Below are 17055 nucleotides of genomic sequence, written 5' to 3'. Positions count from 1 at the left end.
CTTGCTTTGCCCTGCCTGGCTGTTATCCCTGTAACTGCATATCCTTGTGCTGCCTCTGTACCCCCGTTCTCGTCGGTCCCTTAATGGGCCAACGTCGCAATTAATTACACCGACTCGAACGAACGTCCATTGAAATCGAATCATTTGGCAAATGTCTCAATTTACATTTCCATTTTGCATCTCTTTACCCTACCATCTGCCATCTACCATCCACCATTCGCCATCAACCTTCTTGAATCGGCATCCGCATGTGCCACACCCAGATGAAGGCAATCATGCCCTGCAGGAGTTCTTGGCGGCACGCAATCCGAAGCAGCAGCACAGCAGCACCCTGGAGTCATATCTGATCAAGCCCATTCAGCGCATTCTCAAGTATCCGCTGCTGCTCCAGCAGATGCGCAATCTAACCGATACCCGGGCCGACGAGCATGTACATCTGTGCGGTAAGTCCTTGTACATACGAGTATGTAAATATGTACATGAAACCGTTTACACAGATGGAAAATCGTTAATTTATTTCCCATTCTACAGAGGCCCTCAAAGGCATGGAGAAGGTGGCCGAGCACATCAATGAAATGCAGCGCATCCACGAAGAATACGGCGCCATATTTGATCACTTGTTCAGGCAGCATCAAAAGTCCTGCAAGCAGCCCATTGATTTGAGTCCAGGTGAGATCTTAAACTTCAAGAATTACCTCCGAATATAGACTGTAATATGAAAATCTTTGTGCTCTTTTAGGCGACCTGCTGTACTACGGCGGGGTCGAGTGGCTCAATATCTCCGATTTTCTGGGCAAGATTAAGAAGGGACTTGAGCTGCATGCCATGTGCTTTGTGTTCAAGTCGGCGGTTGTGTTCCTCTGTAAGGAGCGCTTGCGACAAAAGAAGAAATTGATGGTAAGAGAAGCGAAAATCCGTTAAAAAACCTCCAGATATAACCAATCTTTCTCATAGGGCGTCTCGAGCAAGAATGCCACCAACGAGGTAGAGATTATACGCTACCAAGTGCTCATACCTGTTACCGAGGTTCAGGTGCGTGCCAGCTCGGCCAAGGACATGGACTCGCACTTCCTGTGGGAGCTCATCCATCTGCGCTCGCAGCTGCAGCGCCGCTCCGAGAAGGTCTACGTGCTGTCCAATAGCACTGCGGACTTCCGGAACGCCTTCCTCAAGACCATACGCCAGATCATACGCGAGAGCGTGCGGAACATGTCAATTCCCATGAAGAACTTTGGCGGGAGCTCCGGCTCCGTTTCGGGCCACTCCTCGCAGGGGATGAGCGGGCACGGACACGGCTATGCGGGCAACTCCCAGACCCTGGAACGGCCCAAGCAGCAGGTAAACTCAGGGGGGGGGGAAGACTCCTCTGGATGGATCTTCTAATCTCCCAGGGGATCTCGTACTATACTCCGCAGATTACCATCGTTCATGGCTCTCACACACTGGGCAAACCGAAGAAGAAGTCCGGCTCTCAGCGGCACTCGGCGGGCAACATCGACTATGACAACCTTTCGGGCAGCCAGGAGGCCGACGATCTGCCGCCGAGCGTGCACTTTGGCCCTGGCCACAGCCACGGCCAGCCGATGCAGCCGAGTGGCTTCCGCAGCCGCAGCAAGACGGTGGGCGATGTGACAGGTGAGTGTGACAGTTCGATGGGACTCCCGGCCGCTTTCTAACTCGCTCGCTAACAATGTCACTACGCTTACACTCCATCCCCCGATTCATCTCACACATTCATGCCATAAAGAAATCGCTTACTCCTCCATAGATCCCCAGCAGCAGCAGCAGCAACAGCAGCAACAACAGCAGCAGCAGCAGCAGACCCATCCGCATCCACATCCCCATCCACACCCGCATCCCAGGGAGCCACCACCGCCGCCGATCAGGCAGCCGCACTTGCATCACCACAGTAGCGACATCGAGCGGATCGATCCGGGTACTAAATCGGAGGGGGAGGAGGACTCACAGCAGGGCACAATCAGACCCAAGGCCACACTGGGCCGCACGCCCAATCATCTGACGCTGAGGTAAGTGAAAGGATCCGGTAGATCCCGTAGATCCAAGAGCCAATGCTCCTCGAGATTATTGCTCGACCCTTACGCCTTACGCTCTCTGCATTTCTTCGTTTCTCGCCCTGAATCCCATCTGAATCCTGTAGCACCACATCGACACTCTCAGTGGGCAGCACTGGGAGCCAGGCGCGTCTGATACAATCATCGCATCCACCGGCCAGCTACCAGCCAGTGCTGATGAAGGACCTAGGTAAGCCCAGCGACGAGTCGGAGACGGACTCGAGGTCGGAGTCCGAGGTGCATGCCGCCCAGGTGGCGGCCTCCTTTAATATAAGTCTAGGCAGTAGTGGTAGCTTGTTTGCCAGTTCCGACCCCAACCAGACCCAATCACAGAATCAGAATCAGACACAGAACCAGACCCTACACCTGTCCCCGCGTCAGTCGCCCCGTCAGTCGCCCCGACAGTCGCCCAAGCAGGACATCGAGGTGATCGAGATATTTGAGAGCGAGGCGGAGCGTCTCGCCGCCTCGCAGCAGGTGGCAGTGGTTCACCAGCACCATTCAGCGGGCCAGGCCAGGGAGTCCTTGCATAAGCAACGACGCGACCGTGACCGTGACCGAGAACCGACCGAGACGGACGCCACAGCTCGCTTCATGGACAAGCACCTCAGCGACCTTGAGCAGGAGAATCTGGCGGATGGTACCTGTGACATCGTGGCCTACATGGCTGGTCTGCGCGAGAAGGCCTTCGATCCGCAGGATCTGGGCGAAGAGGCGGCCGATCAGCAGCAAAATGACTCCAGTCTGTCGCCAGAGCCGCAGACCATCGTGGAAAACACCCAGCAGACGGTGATCGTGGACATTGAGTCGCCCTCGCGCCCTGCCACCGAGTCGGACAGCACGGGCACCACCACAGGACCCTCGGAGCGGTCCGGCGATGAAACCGAGGAGGAGGCCACCACCAGTTCCGGCTTGGCCTCCCACATCGTGGTGATTGACAAGAAGGTAGACAAGATATTCAAGGCAAAGTCCCCGGAGCGTCCCGTCTCCTCGAAGCCGAAGAGCGGCAAGCGGCAAAGTATCTACATATCGCCAGACCGATGCAAGTCCCAGGGCAGCTCCCCGGTGCGCATCATCAAGATCAAGTCGCCGCGCACGAGTCTCAGCGATCAGGGAAAGCGGCTGAGTGTCTGCTCTTCGCGGGACAACTCCCAAGATCGTATTTCCGGCGGCCGGCGCACTCCAAGTCCCCGGCGATCCTCAGAGGGAGGTGGCATTCTGAAGCACACCAGTCCGGCTCCTGGCATACTGAAGCCACCCTCCAGTCCGGCCAAGTCAAAGAGTCCCGATCGCAGCTGCCTGAAGAAGGGGGGACCATCGCATGTGTGCAGCGTGGAGACTCTCTCGCCGCACATCTCGCCACGCAGCAGCCTGGACCATCTCTCCCCGGAACGGGGCAGCACCTGTCTCCGGCACTCGCCTCGCAGCAGCTTCGACAGCCACGGCGGATCCGATCACAATCTGGATTTGCCGTACGGCGGGCGCAAACGCAGCATGTCTGCCCACGGCAGCTTCGAGACGGGCACCAAGCCGCGTCCCCAGGAGACATATCAGTACTATCCGGTCTACGACAACCAGACCTGCAGCGATCACTATGTGGCCGCCGCGCCCAGTGGACGGTATGCCAGTGCAGGCGGTGGTGGAGGTGGAGGTGGAGGTGGAGGTGGAGGTGGAGGTGGAGGCGGGCGCGGACGCAGTCGCCTGAGCAAATCCCTGGAGCGCTCCACATCCCGTGACAGCACCACGACAAGCAGCTCCTATGGACAACGGGCGTATGGGGTCTCTCCGGACCGCAACTACGTGGTCTACAGCTCTGGACCACTGCGATCCCAGTCGGCGGAGAACACCTTCTCACAGCCCATTTACGATCCGGTGCCCAGGCAGCCGGTGCCGCTGCACCAGTCGCCGCACCAGCCGCAGCAGTACGTCAGCTATGTTCCCGAGATGGGTGGCTACGGACCACCCTCTGGCTATACAGGAGGCTGCTCTCACGATCCGCAGCAGCAGGCGGGTGGAGGTGGCGGCTACCAGCTGAGCTCCTCGGCGCCCGAGTACACCACATGCATTGACTGTCTGTACCAGAAGCGACCCTCCTAGCATAAGTCCCGCGTGCGGCAAAGTCGCACGCGGAAGAAAACGCCCCGAGGCATGGTGGTTGTCAGTGCGCAGCCGACGGCCACGGGAGGGATAGGATTCGTGCCAGAGATGGGTGGCGGCGAGTCCGGAGGATGTGTCGACTGTCACGACTACTTCGAGATACACGTCTAGGCACAGAGCTCGCTCAGAGCTGGCACAGAGAGAGGACTGAGGAGGGAACGTATCTAGACTAGAGTTATTTGAATCCACTCAGAATGCAACCAAAGATAACAGCAACAACAACCCGAATGCCTCAACAAAACTAATTTTAACCGAACTCAGCTCAGATATACGTAAAAGCAATGCAAAAAGCAACATAACATAACAAATAACGGAAATACTCGTATTCGTACTCGAACTTCAACAACACAAGGGATTGAAATCAAAGACCTAGCATACAGTATACAATATACAGTATACAACAGTAAATACAATCTACAAAGCATAACCGAAGAAAGCATAACCCAAAAACACTCACAAAGAAAACTCAAAATTCACTCGTTACTCGCTACTCGTACTCGTTGTGTAAGTGTTTAGCATGTAAGTCACCCCAATCCGAACGCAAATTTTTTGACTCTTTAGAGTACCGTAGTTCATACCGAAAACTAATCAAAACCCAAGGAGGATGAAGCATGGAGGCTGGAGGCCGGAGGCCCGAGGATGATGCAGGTGAGGTGGTGGTTGCATAATGTGTGCGCCACCACCATTTCTAGTTAATTATTTAAGCTGCAGTCGCCGAGCATTTCACCATGATTTACACAGAAAATGGCGGGAGTTCCGCCATGTGGCACACGAAGGGGTGCCGTGAAGAAATATTACGTATACGCCGCGTTGCACACACAATACTCAAGTGCCGTAATTACGAAGGAAAACAACAACAGAACAGAACAAAACAAAACAACGCAGAGAACGCAACAGCAGAGAAAAGAAACTAAAACTAAAGTTGATATTCATACTCGCACTCAAGTAAACTACCAAGAGACATGCATCCCCAACTTACTGGCAAACTGAAACTGAACTCAACTTGAAACATAGATGGGGGGAAAATTACAAGAAGCAGAAAGCAAGAAAAATAAAACTATATGCACTCGCACACCCACACATACATATATGTACGTACCACACAGGGGTAAAAAAAAGAAAGAAAAGGGAAGTCGCCGACCAACAAACTATTAGTTGAGCAGAGAGAGAGAGAGAGAGAGAGCTGAGAGAACATAGATGGGAAAACTATGTCACTGGCAACATTTCCGCAGAGGATGCCCTGCGGCAGCCAGGAGTGGAATCTGCGAATGAAATCAACAAATTTTAATTACCCTTCAAGCGAAATGAAATAAAATTAAATGAAAGCAAAGGAAAGGAAACTGCAAAACTGCAACTGCAACTGAGCTGGCCCAATGCGGGGGTTTTGGCCAACATTCTATAGGGTTAACAGAATAAATACCTAACAAAACGTATACCTAAAGCGGGAATATTTACACGGAAAACAAAAAATAAAATTAGTTAGACAAATTTTCGAGTGTGTGTGAGAATAATGTTGTGACAAATAATTTGCATATATGCATATGGTTTTTGTATGATTTTTATAGGTTTTTTATAGAGTATATAAAAAAATATACATGCATATACAAATCGAAACCAAATCACATTTTCCTACTTGTACAACTCGTACAGCCCGTACAACTCGTACTCGTACTCGAACTCGTTTGTTTTCCAGCATTTCCATTTTAACATTTCACTAAATCAGAAAATACAATAAACAGAATACCAGGCAATCGATGTGTATTCCAAGAATGATAATCGTAAGTCGTACCTCAATGTTCAGTATTATATATGTATATGTATACAAAAGGTAGCTACAGAAAATACTCAAACATACTATATTGTATATCCGAAACACTCCCTTCCGCCCATCTCCAGGGGCCAGGTGAAAGGAATAACCTTTTCTAAACCTGCCTGCCCGAACCCCCGAAACAAACACTCTACTAGCAAAATGATTACGATCAAATTTCAGGTTGTTGTAACACAAGAATTCAAAGGGAGAAAATTACTAAACTAATGAAAGTCATAGTCAAAATAGTTTTAAGCTTCAAGAAACGTTTACAGTTTACAGTTTACACTGGGCTTCACAGCAGCAAAATCAAAAGGGAAAAATCATTTTCAAAAATCAAAAATATACACCATGAATATGGCATATATATATACATACATATATACAGCAGCATATACAGCAGTTTAAATGGGAATCCTCAGAAATACGAGTATATAAGAATACAAAAGTAAATGCAACTAAATAGAAATAAGCGGAGACCGCAAACGGGAGGACATTTAACAGTGTGCGACAGTACCACAGTAAAAGCTAAAACAAATATCAAATGTAATCGGTAATCGGTAATACATGTGTGCACACACAAACAGACAAACTGTCGAACGGACAGCGAAATGTTGGTGTTCAAACACCGAAATCCACAAAACAAATAATCAAAAAATAAACAACAAACGAGCGAGCGAACGAGCTACAACTTCAAAATCAAATGCATAAAAACTAACACTAAAACGAAAAACAAATATAAATATAACTAATAATAATGGGAAAACTCGTAACTAAACTAAACTCCAACTCCAACTAAAGCAATTGAAATGCAATTAAACGAAACGAGATATGGGAAATATACAACATACTATACATAACATACAGTACTAACTATATGAATACAAATACAATACTCTTATACGTACACCCGTACCCTGTACCCTGTACCCTGTACCCGTACAGACACCCGTACAACCCTTGAAGGACAGAGAGACAGAAATCGAATCGAGTTCATGCAGCGATTACCTGGCCTATCCCCCCTCATAAATATACTCGATACTCGTCACCCCCTGAGATACTGAGACAGTGAGATAGTCCCCTCTCCCTCAATTAGTTATGCATTTAAATTTATTTTGTAGTTGCTTAGCAGGTAAGTGCAACAATATTCATTTGTAATTAGGCGACAGAAGACAGAAAGCAGTAAAGCGGTCGAAATGTCGAATTGAATTAGTCCTTAAACAATTAATCGGGTGATATTCCATTTTGTTTACACATACACACAGACACACACACAAATTATCTCAAAGATAACTAAAATCCCAGATATCTAATGACACACAAGTTTGAATAAAGTTGAATTGAGTTAGATACATACATAAATACATATATATACATACTATATATAAGTCGAAGTCAAGGTCGGAACGAGGACGAGGACGAGGCGAAGGCATGTTAAGTTAGTACTAGGTTTTCTTTTCCCGCCTATTTCGATGTGGATGCATCTCTTATCCATACAATATATATCCATATAGTGTATCTGTGTATCTGTTGTGTCTGTTACAAAACACTTGATATTATTAGTTGGCATCGCTTGATTAACTAATTAACAAACTAACAAACCAGAAACAGAACTGAAACTAAAACTGAAACTGAAACCAACAAAAGAACTTTGCAAGTTTTATTTTTCCAATTTGAACGTTTTGCATTTTCTCAAAAGAAAAATCACAAACTAACAAAATCAAATAACAAAATAGACATCGAAGTATCGAGAGTGTGCCACAGATCTGAAACCAAATCTTGTACTGCCGAAAGAGCGCTAATATCTAATGCAAAAGTACATTATAATCGAATTATATATTTATACAACTATATATATATGTCTTATGGTTACACACACGTGCCCCCACAACTCGACCTGCCACAACTTCCACCACTACCACCACTTCCACCACTACTCCTTCAATTAAATCACTATTTTCCTCAATTTATTCGGCATTATTCCACACCCTCGTCCTCCCCTTCTCCACCCACACAAAGTTTTTGCCCAGAAATTTTATTTTCTGTTTGCTGTACCAACGGAACTTTTTGTGTGCCACTAAACAAAATATAATAAAATATACATAAATTGAATTTTGTGAAACTCCCATCTATTCGCATTGCACAATCTTTTTCATCATTTTGAATCACGCTCTCTTTGACTTTTGCATTTGAAAAACTCATCTCGAAATTAGGGAAATGCTTGGCCGCTCATCCCAACACAATTTTCAAAATTATTACTACCCCCATTCCCCCCTTCCGCCTTTCCACCTTCATATGTATATCTGTGTATATGTATATCTCTCTACTTCATTTGTATCACGAATTGGAGTCCCCGCCCCCCGCCCGCGCAAGCAAGACACACACAAAACTTCAGAGACAGAAAGGAAAATGTTGGCATAAAATGCAAAACTGTTGATCAGAAATTCGAAAAATTTACCTAGTTTATATCTATAGAAGCAAAAAAAGAACCAAAACAAAACAAAAACAATAAAGAAAGAATCGAAATGAATGGAAATACCAGACCAAGCGATGTCAACATTTTAGCCAACACAACTGTACTCAAACTAAGCCTAACCCCACAAATATTAGTTGTTGAACTTAGTGTTGATCCCCCCACAGACCCAACCCCAGCCCCAGCCCCAGCCCAGTCCAAAACAGTCCGCCCTAACTATATTGAGTAGCGAAACCCCGTTTATAAGTAGTGCTCATTACATTAAACAATAATTAGTTTTGCTTATATTTTTTCTAACCAAAAGTGCGCCCAAAGTCGAGTATTTTGGTCGCGCTGCTTGCATGCTTTTTTGAAGTAAACGAATAACCCCCGAATACTAATTGGCTGCAAATTTATTAATTAAAATGTGTTCGACACGATTGTATATAACCAAATGGAGATGCCCCTCCTCCCACTCGCTCTCTCTGTCTGTCTTTCTCTCACTCTCTGTTTCTAACTCTTTCTCTCTATATTTTCTATATAAAAAGAAACTTAAAACTAAAACTAAAACCGAAAACCGAAAACGAAACTACAAATTAAGTTCTGCAAAAACCAAAACCAAAACGAAAATATTTCATAATTTTTCATATATGTATGGTTTCCATTGTATCTTTTCCTTTCTTTCATTTAATTGTAGGGTCCCCGGTGTGGAAACCACGAGACATGATAAATTTAGGCACAGATCCACAGTCAACAACCCGCAAAGACGATGTGAAAAACTAAGTCAGAAAAAGCAAAACAAAACCTTTAGTATCAAGCTAAGCAAACATAAGAGCTCGTAAGCCTTCACAGCTTCAATTCCTTTGTTCGATTTCTCAATTTTACGAGTAACTAATCAAGTGTGAGGCAACAGCCAGCAACAGCAACAGCAGAGGCAGCAGTTCAAAGTTCAAAGCAGAACAGAACAGAACAGAGCAGAGCAGACCCCAAGCCCAAAGAATTTCTCAAGTACAACTGTACCTCCGCCAAATGAAGATGCATTGCGACCATAAATTGAATGGAAGTGGAAGTGGAAGTTGGCTCTTGAGAAATGCTTGGGTTTCGGTTTCTGTGTTTCTGTGTGTCCTCTCTTTTTTAAAGGATAAAACATCGAAGAAGTTTTGTGTCATTTTTACGTTTACGTTTTTAACGAAGAGAAGAAAAGAAAAGAATAGAAATCACACACATAAAAGATACTTAGAGATCTTTTTTAGAAGTAAAACCAAAATGAAGAAGACTTTGATTTATATTGATTGTATTTAAAGTGCAAAACATATAATAAAAGCATAATTAAAGCAAAGGATTTTGAGCAGATTTAATAAGAATTAAGAATAAAAATGATTAAGAAATATGAGAACAAATTCAAATGCATTTGTCGCTGAAAAAGACTTGAACGTAAATTTCGATTTAAATACATTTATTGAGGAAGATGAAGATGAAGTAAACCGTAAACCAATTGCAAACATTGTATTTAGGATTAGAGAATTTAAATTATAAAACTTAAACACAAACACAAACGAAAAACATAAAAAGCAAGAGAATTGCAGCAAGAAAACAAAGTCAAAGGCAAACTTAAACAAAAGCAAAAAGCTAAAAAGCATAAAAGAAAGATGGAAATTTTAGCCAATTAAGCAACACCCACACTCACACACTGAAGCAAATCAACACACTCGTAATCGTAAATGGAAAATTAAAAATGAAAATGAAAATGAAAATGACAGCAGCGATGCAAATGTTTAGTCTGTAGGAAGTACACTGAAAAAAACACAAAAGATACCATACAAAAACCGCATACTACACGTAAACGAAACAAAACGAAACGTAACGAAAGAAAAGAAAATAGCAACAATTTAGTCAAAATGTTAAATGGTAAACTAACAAAAGAAAACTAATAACAACACGAAGCGACACAACACAATTCCAAACACCCAAATTACGCTCAAGGCCCCTCAACAGACCCGACCCGACCCCAATCGACACAGTACTCGTACAAGAAAACCAAACGTTAATTGCAGCAAAAATAACTCAAAGCAGACTACAACCTAACACGTTAAGGCGGGCAAGCATTAAAAAATAAATTATAAACTATACAAAAGCATGAATAATACCACAAGAATATATAAGCATAAAGCAAGAAAACGAACACAAACCAAAAGAAGACGACACTCTCTAGCAGAATTACAATAATAATTAAGAACTTCACTTCGAACACTTTGAGAAAAATGGGTATCGATGACAACCGAGTTATAGATAAGCAAAGAAGCAAACCCCGAATCCAAAAAAAAAACTCCATAGACAAATGCACAATTTTCGAGATCTAAATTGAACATTTGTTTGATTTCTCTATCTCTCAATATGGTTTTCAATTTTCGTAGGAGGAATTTTAGAGGAATAACTAACAAAACATACAATACAAGTAATACAAAACTCAATGAAAATTCTACCAAAAAATGGGAAATAATAATTAATTGGTTGTGAATGCAGCTTGGATGTTAATTCGATTCAGGAATATAATGAAATTCCCCAATTGCTGAACATTTGTTTATTCCTCCGGTACACGTACACTATTCGTACAAGTGGCGATTGTCAATGGTCTTGTTTTTCAGTGTACTTGCAGGCATTGCTCACACTCATTCACAGGTTAATTCATTCATATTTTGAAAACCCCAAGCCCCATTGAACCATGTAGCAACAAATCGAAACATAATCAAAACATTTTTTAGGTTTCCAATCAAATTGAATTACGAGTAAATATACAAATGTAATCTTTAATTAAACGATGATTGAAGAATAATAATAATGATAATTGAAACTACAGACCATAGAAAGCTATAAGAAGATGTCGAGTAAATAGAAATTCTAAAACGTATACAACAGTCTAATTGATAAATGTGCATCGTTGATCGATCTACCGATCGGTGCGTGTCAGTCGAACACAGAGGACAAACAAAGAGAACATTACCAAATACCAAAATCACAACATTTTAACATAATTTTTACAGTTTGTATAAGTTTGACAGAGGTTAAATGATAAATAATACAATTAATGATAATGAACAAAACTCGGCAGGACGCGTGGCAGTCGGTTGGAAGACTTTAGCGAAATGAAATAGTAAAATTATGAAACTCATTTGATGGCGAATGATGAGCGATGGCAACATTCGAAATGGCGTGAAACTTTTTGTACGCATTTGACTATTTTTAAAGCATTTTTTTAAATATATATACATAGTCTCTATTATACGAATGTTTGACAGCCAAACAATGTACTCATTTAATTAAGTTCACGTGCACGCCGATGCGCTGAATCTCTTTTAAAAAATTGTTATCGGGTATTTGTCTTGTTTGAGCATAATTGTTAGTTATCTCTTATCACACTTTACTTTTGGCAAGTCCAAGTGCAAGGGCAGCGGGATACACGAGGGTAACAATTGCATATTTATTACGATTTATAAGTCAGCAACACGACACGAAACGAAATCCAAATTCAATACAAAGAAAAAGAACTTAATAGCATTGAAAAAAATTGTAGTTATTAACAAAATGAACAATGAACAGCATACAAATTCAATTTTTATTAAACAAAAAAACAAAGAACAAAAAACATAATTAGCAGCTGCAACAAGAGCAAGAACAAAAAACGTGCAATGGATGTTAATAATTTTTTTTGAACAAGAAAAACAAAGATAAGAAAAAAATATGCAACAGCAAAAGAAAAATAAAAAGAAAATACACAATGATTATACAATTGCAAATGCAACTTAACACTCGAAATAAGGATAGTGAAAATGTGTGACAAATGATTAAATTACGAATCCTTTTGAAGTGAAAAACAAAAGAAAATAAAATGTGAAATTTAAAAACGATACCAAATTCCGATGCCTTTTTTTAATTCAAACCTTTTGAGAGTAGCCGTTTCCTCATGTTGGCAAAGTTGGTCCTTCGTCGATATGAGGCTGTTTGCCTTAGATTTAAAATATTGTACCAAAGGTAAAGCGCCTTGCTAAGGACATCGAAGACCTGGAGAAATAACCGAGTTACATTTGTATAGCGCATGATAACGATAGGTAAGTATGTATGCATAACTATGGAAATAATAAAAACGAAATTGTAATAACGACTCTGTCAAATCAATGCGTGTATTGGAAAGAAAATCCTTAATTTGATGGAGTCCTTATTCACTAGCGCCCACAACCGGAAAGCGGCGAAAGTTGCGCATTGATAGCTGTTGAGCAGGCTATAAATATAAGACGAGGCGGAACGCTGTTATTCGCCTCTACGTCCGCAATTCTACAGTCAGTACGATACTCAGATGTATCAGCTGTAGATGTTGTTAAACATGTTTAGTCTGCAGAACGTGAAATGTAAAATTTAGTTTAAGAGCTTTCCAGCGTTTGCCGCTCTCCGGCTGGAGGCGTCAGTGTGGAATGTAAAATGTTGGGATTTGCGCAATTTGTTGGCAGCATACCCGAAATGCAGCTAAATATTTTGTCATATCTAATGTAAGATACAAATTTTTACTCAAATTTAGATATTCAGTCAGGCAGGCAGGTGTGCACACGCATTCTCGCGTATTTTGCGTGTTTTTAGCGGCCAGAAGCTTCAACCTTCCCTTTTCCGTGTAAAGCACCATGCTTTATCTCATCGGCTTTGACTGGGTAAGTTTTTCTTGTGTTTTTTTTTCGTTGTTCTTCTCTTATTTTTGTATTCCCTCCAGCTCTATTGTCCGAGACCCTCTCTGGCCACCAACTGCTATGCCGCGATAGCCTCCTCTTACAACCGCCAGGTAAAGTTAATAAGGTATTATTTATCCATATACTTTATTAAGCTCTTCCTTTCATTTTATCAGGTCGGACCGTCCGGTGGCATGGAATACCTCTTGCGTGCCCGCAGACACCGATATTGCCAACATCATTTACCGGCGACGTAGCCCTTTTGGTCTTCCAGTTCATATAAGCCAGTGTGATCTCGATGACGACTGTCCTTCTAGACGCCTGACTATGTGCCCCACGGGACATGTTTTCTGTCGCGCGAGGGTGTGGTCTTTGGGCTGGGTGATTCCGCCGTAGTTCCTCGTCCTCTCGGGATGTTCAAGGGATGTGCTCTTGGTTGGACTGTGGCAGCCACTGGCTGATGCCACTGCTGTGTTGCTGAGTCGGCAATGTGGTGTTCCGTCGGCTGCAGCATGGACCAGTGGTCGACGGAGTAATTGTTGGTTCATGACCACTGGAAAAATTTCAGCAACCCACCCACTCACTCGTCGCCGAATCAAACGGTGGGCTTCAGCTTCGAGACGCGTAAGTAAATCAGTATATAATTGTGAATAAATTTTAAAATATATCTTCCTTCACAGAGAATTTATGTACCCTACGCTTTGAAACAAGCCGAGTAGTATCCTATTTCCCCCGCCAGACCAGAGTCCTATCCAAGCATGACCGAGGTGTATTCGAGACAGACCGAGTTCTCTCCCAGCCAAACTGAATCGCATCCCTGCAGGATAGAAGCCTAAAAAGCCATCGTCAACCTTAGACCTGGCCATCGACAACAAGGACTTTCCCTATGGCAACCAAGATAGATATCGTTGTTGTTAGGTTTAAGATAGATACAAATGTTTCCCACTTGTTTATTTATATATACTAAGTTAAGTTTCGATGAATAAAACCATTCACAAATCATCCTTGTTTTATCCTGTATCCCGATTACAAAAAGGCGTGGCACGTCCAGATCGGTTAACAAATAGCGGAGAAAACTAAATATTTCTGATTGGGTAAAATGTCCTTGATCCTTTATAAGGACTTCATCAAATCGGAAACATTTTTTCAATCTTAGGAAACAAGATATATATGTATGGAAAAAATATCCTTGATCCTTGGTCCTTGAAAAGGACTGCATTAGATCAAGGATGCTATTTCGAATAAAGGGAGCCATCGTTCGTCCCAATCGGGCCACAAATAAGGAAGAAACCAAGATATATATGTCTGGAGAAAATATCCCTGATCCTTGGTCCTTGACAAGGACTCCATCAGTTCAGGAAAATCTTTCCAAGCACAGGAAGCCATCGCACGCCCAGATCGGGCCATAAATAACGGAGAAAGTGAGTATTTTTGATCCTTGATATCCTTGGTCCTTGAAAAGGACTTAATTAAATCAGGGACACTTTTGCGAGCACAGGAAGCTGTCGCACGCCCAGATCGGCCCACAAATAACGGAGAAAACGAAACTGGCCTGTAATTTATTTTTGAAAATGTAGTTCAAGAAATGGCCAATAGGGGCGCCACCGTACAAAAATAAAAACTCGCGTCAAATGGCCAAAATCTGGATGGGATACCAGGCGAACAGAAATCAGCAGAAGGTCGCTGAATTTTTTTTTAAATTTTGTAGCCCCCATAAGTATGCACCACTTTTTTGCATTTTCTAAATTTGCTTGCTGCTGATTCTGTTCGCCTGGTATCCCATCCAGATTTTGGCCATTTGACGCGAGTTTTTTTTTTGTACGGTGTCGCCCCTATTGGCCATTTCTTGAACTACATTATCAAAAATAAATTACAGGCCAGTTTCGTTTTGTCCGTTATTTGTGGGCCGATCTGGGCGTGCGACGGCTTCCTGTACTCGGAAAAATGTCCCTGATCTAATTAAGTCCTTTTCAAGGACCAAGGATATCAAGGATCAAAAATACTAATTTTCTCCGTTATTTATGGCCCGATCTGGGCGTGCGATGACTTCCTGTGCTTGGAAAGTTTTTTCTGATCTGATGGAGTCCTTGTCAAGGACCAAGGATCAAGGATATTTTCTCCAGACATATATATCTTGGTTTCTTCCTTACTTGTGGCCCGATCGGGACGTGCGATGGCTTCCTGCGTTCGGAATAACATCCTTGATCTATTGAAGTCCTTATCAAGGACCAAGGATCAAGGATATTTTCTCCAGACATATAATATCTTGTTTTTTCTTTTATTTCTGGCCCGATCGGGGCGTGCCATGTACCGCCGTGACCAGAAAAATGTCCTTGATCCTTCGGTAAGGACTCCAATCATACATATTTAGTTTTCTCGGTTATTTGTGGCCCGATCGGGACGTGCGACGGCTTTCTGTGATCGAAAAAATGTCCCTGATTTAATGGAGTCCTTATCAAGGACCAAGGATCAAGGATATTTTCTCCATAAATATATATCCTGTTTTCTGTGATCGAAAAAATGTCCCTGATTTGATGGAGTCCTTATCAAGGATCAAGGACATTTTCCGCAATACAAACTATTTAGTTTTCTCCGCTATTTGTGAACCGATCGGGATAATCGGGATAGTTTCCAGGATAAAGGACACAGCAAGGAGTATTTTTTAATAGTTTTATTGATAAAACCTTAGCTTAGTATAAATAAAAAAACAAGTGGAAAAGATATGTATCTACTATTTAAATATATGTACGCGTATATCCTTAAACTTAAGAAAAACGAGATCTATCTAGAGTCTAGTAGCCCGCGTAGCCCCTCCCTTGGTTGCCATAGGGAAAGTCCTTGTTGTCGATGGCCAGGTCGAAGGATGACGATGGCTTGTTGGGTTCGGATCTTGCAAGGGGTGCGCTTCTGCCCTGCTGGGATACGATTCTGTCTGGCTGGGATTGGACTCGGTCTGTCTCGAACCAGCCTCGGTAATGCTTGAATAGGACGACTTTTGGCAGTGGGAAGTCGGAAACGACTCGGTTAATGGCAAAGCGAAGGGTACATAAGTCCTCTGTGAAGGAAGATAAATTTTAAAATATGTCCACAATTATATACTGATTCACTTACGCGTTTTGAAGCTGTAGCCCATCGTTTGATTCGGTGTCATGGCTGGCTCATGATGATGCGGCGGTAGCCGAACGCCAGAGCCGAAAAGCCTGGGATCTTATCCAGAAAGTGCGCAGATTTCGCCTCGTGCATCTCTCCTCCCTCGAGTATCGAAGGACCATTTCTGCTCACATATATATCTATAACCTCGTAGTGGGTAACATAGATTGCCCTGACTTGCTTAGTAGGATTGGCTTGAGACCGCCTGCAAGGAGCCTAAGGACCCATGCACCCTTTGTGGTTGAGCTCCAACGGACCAACTATGGCAATAATAAGCCCATCTGTTGGCCTCTTCGCCAGCACAATGTTTTGTCGGCTGGGATGCGATTTGACCTTTGCGAGGGGAAAGGAGCCATCAGACTGTTGATTATAGATTTTTTCTTATTTCATGTATGATTTTGTAATTATTTGTTATTATTTAAGATAGTAATAAGTTAGTTAAGGATTATTTTGATTCCGTTGTCGAATAATAAAATAAATAAATAAATACTAAAATGTTTGATTGGGAAAAATATTTTGGATTCTTGATAAGGGCTCACAGGAAGCCATCAAACTGATCGGGCCACAAATAGCTGAGAAAACAATAAACCAAAACAGGCTTGTTGTAGTCTGTTGTTGTTGTTAATTGTTCTACAACAAAAATTAGAAAAAAACGGATTTTTTTTGTTGTGCTACAACAATTCTTATCTTGCGACCATAATGGCC

At 43.0% G+C, this 17055-nt stretch overlaps 2 protein-coding genes across 18 annotated transcripts in view; one reads left to right on the top strand and one right to left on the bottom strand.

Moving 5' to 3' along the window:
* Positions 1 to 12395, top strand: part of LOC108151736 — a 90887-nt gene extending 78492 nt beyond the window's left edge. For 5 of the 17 annotated variants that reach the window (XM_033387768.1, XM_033387767.1, XM_033387770.1 and 2 more), the window contains 8 exons: positions 264 to 443; positions 532 to 669; positions 740 to 897; positions 955 to 1338; positions 1416 to 1635; positions 1748 to 2027; positions 2159 to 2262; positions 9186 to 12395. In XM_033387768.1, the coding sequence (XP_033243659.1) occupies positions 264 to 443; positions 532 to 669; positions 740 to 897; positions 955 to 1338; positions 1416 to 1635; positions 1748 to 2027; positions 2159 to 2262; positions 9186 to 9271 (1550 nt within the window). In that variant the 3' untranslated portion in view covers positions 9272 to 12395. The other 12 variants (XM_033387765.1, XM_033387764.1, XM_033387763.1 and 9 more) reach the window with 5 other exon arrangements.
* A 3512-nt stretch (positions 12396 to 15907) lies between these two features.
* LOC117186737 lies at positions 15908 to 16813 on the bottom strand. The gene is made up of 2 exons (XM_033387902.1): positions 16312 to 16813; positions 15908 to 16255 (listed from the first exon to the last, which is right to left on the bottom strand). The coding sequence occupies exons 1-2, from the start codon at positions 16349 to 16351 to the stop codon at positions 15993 to 15995; spliced, it is 303 nt and encodes a 100-aa protein (XP_033243793.1). The 5' UTR covers positions 16352 to 16813; the 3' UTR covers positions 15908 to 15992.
* Between the last annotated feature and the right edge of the window lie 242 nt (positions 16814 to 17055).

This window comes from Drosophila miranda, chromosome XR, assembly GCF_003369915.1.
Source record: "Drosophila miranda strain MSH22 chromosome XR, D.miranda_PacBio2.1, whole genome shotgun sequence".
Classification (NCBI taxonomy): domain Eukaryota; kingdom Metazoa; phylum Arthropoda; class Insecta; order Diptera; family Drosophilidae; genus Drosophila; species Drosophila miranda.
The sequence above is the reverse complement of the archived record's forward strand: the minus strand, read 5'-3'. Positions and strand labels throughout refer to the sequence as shown.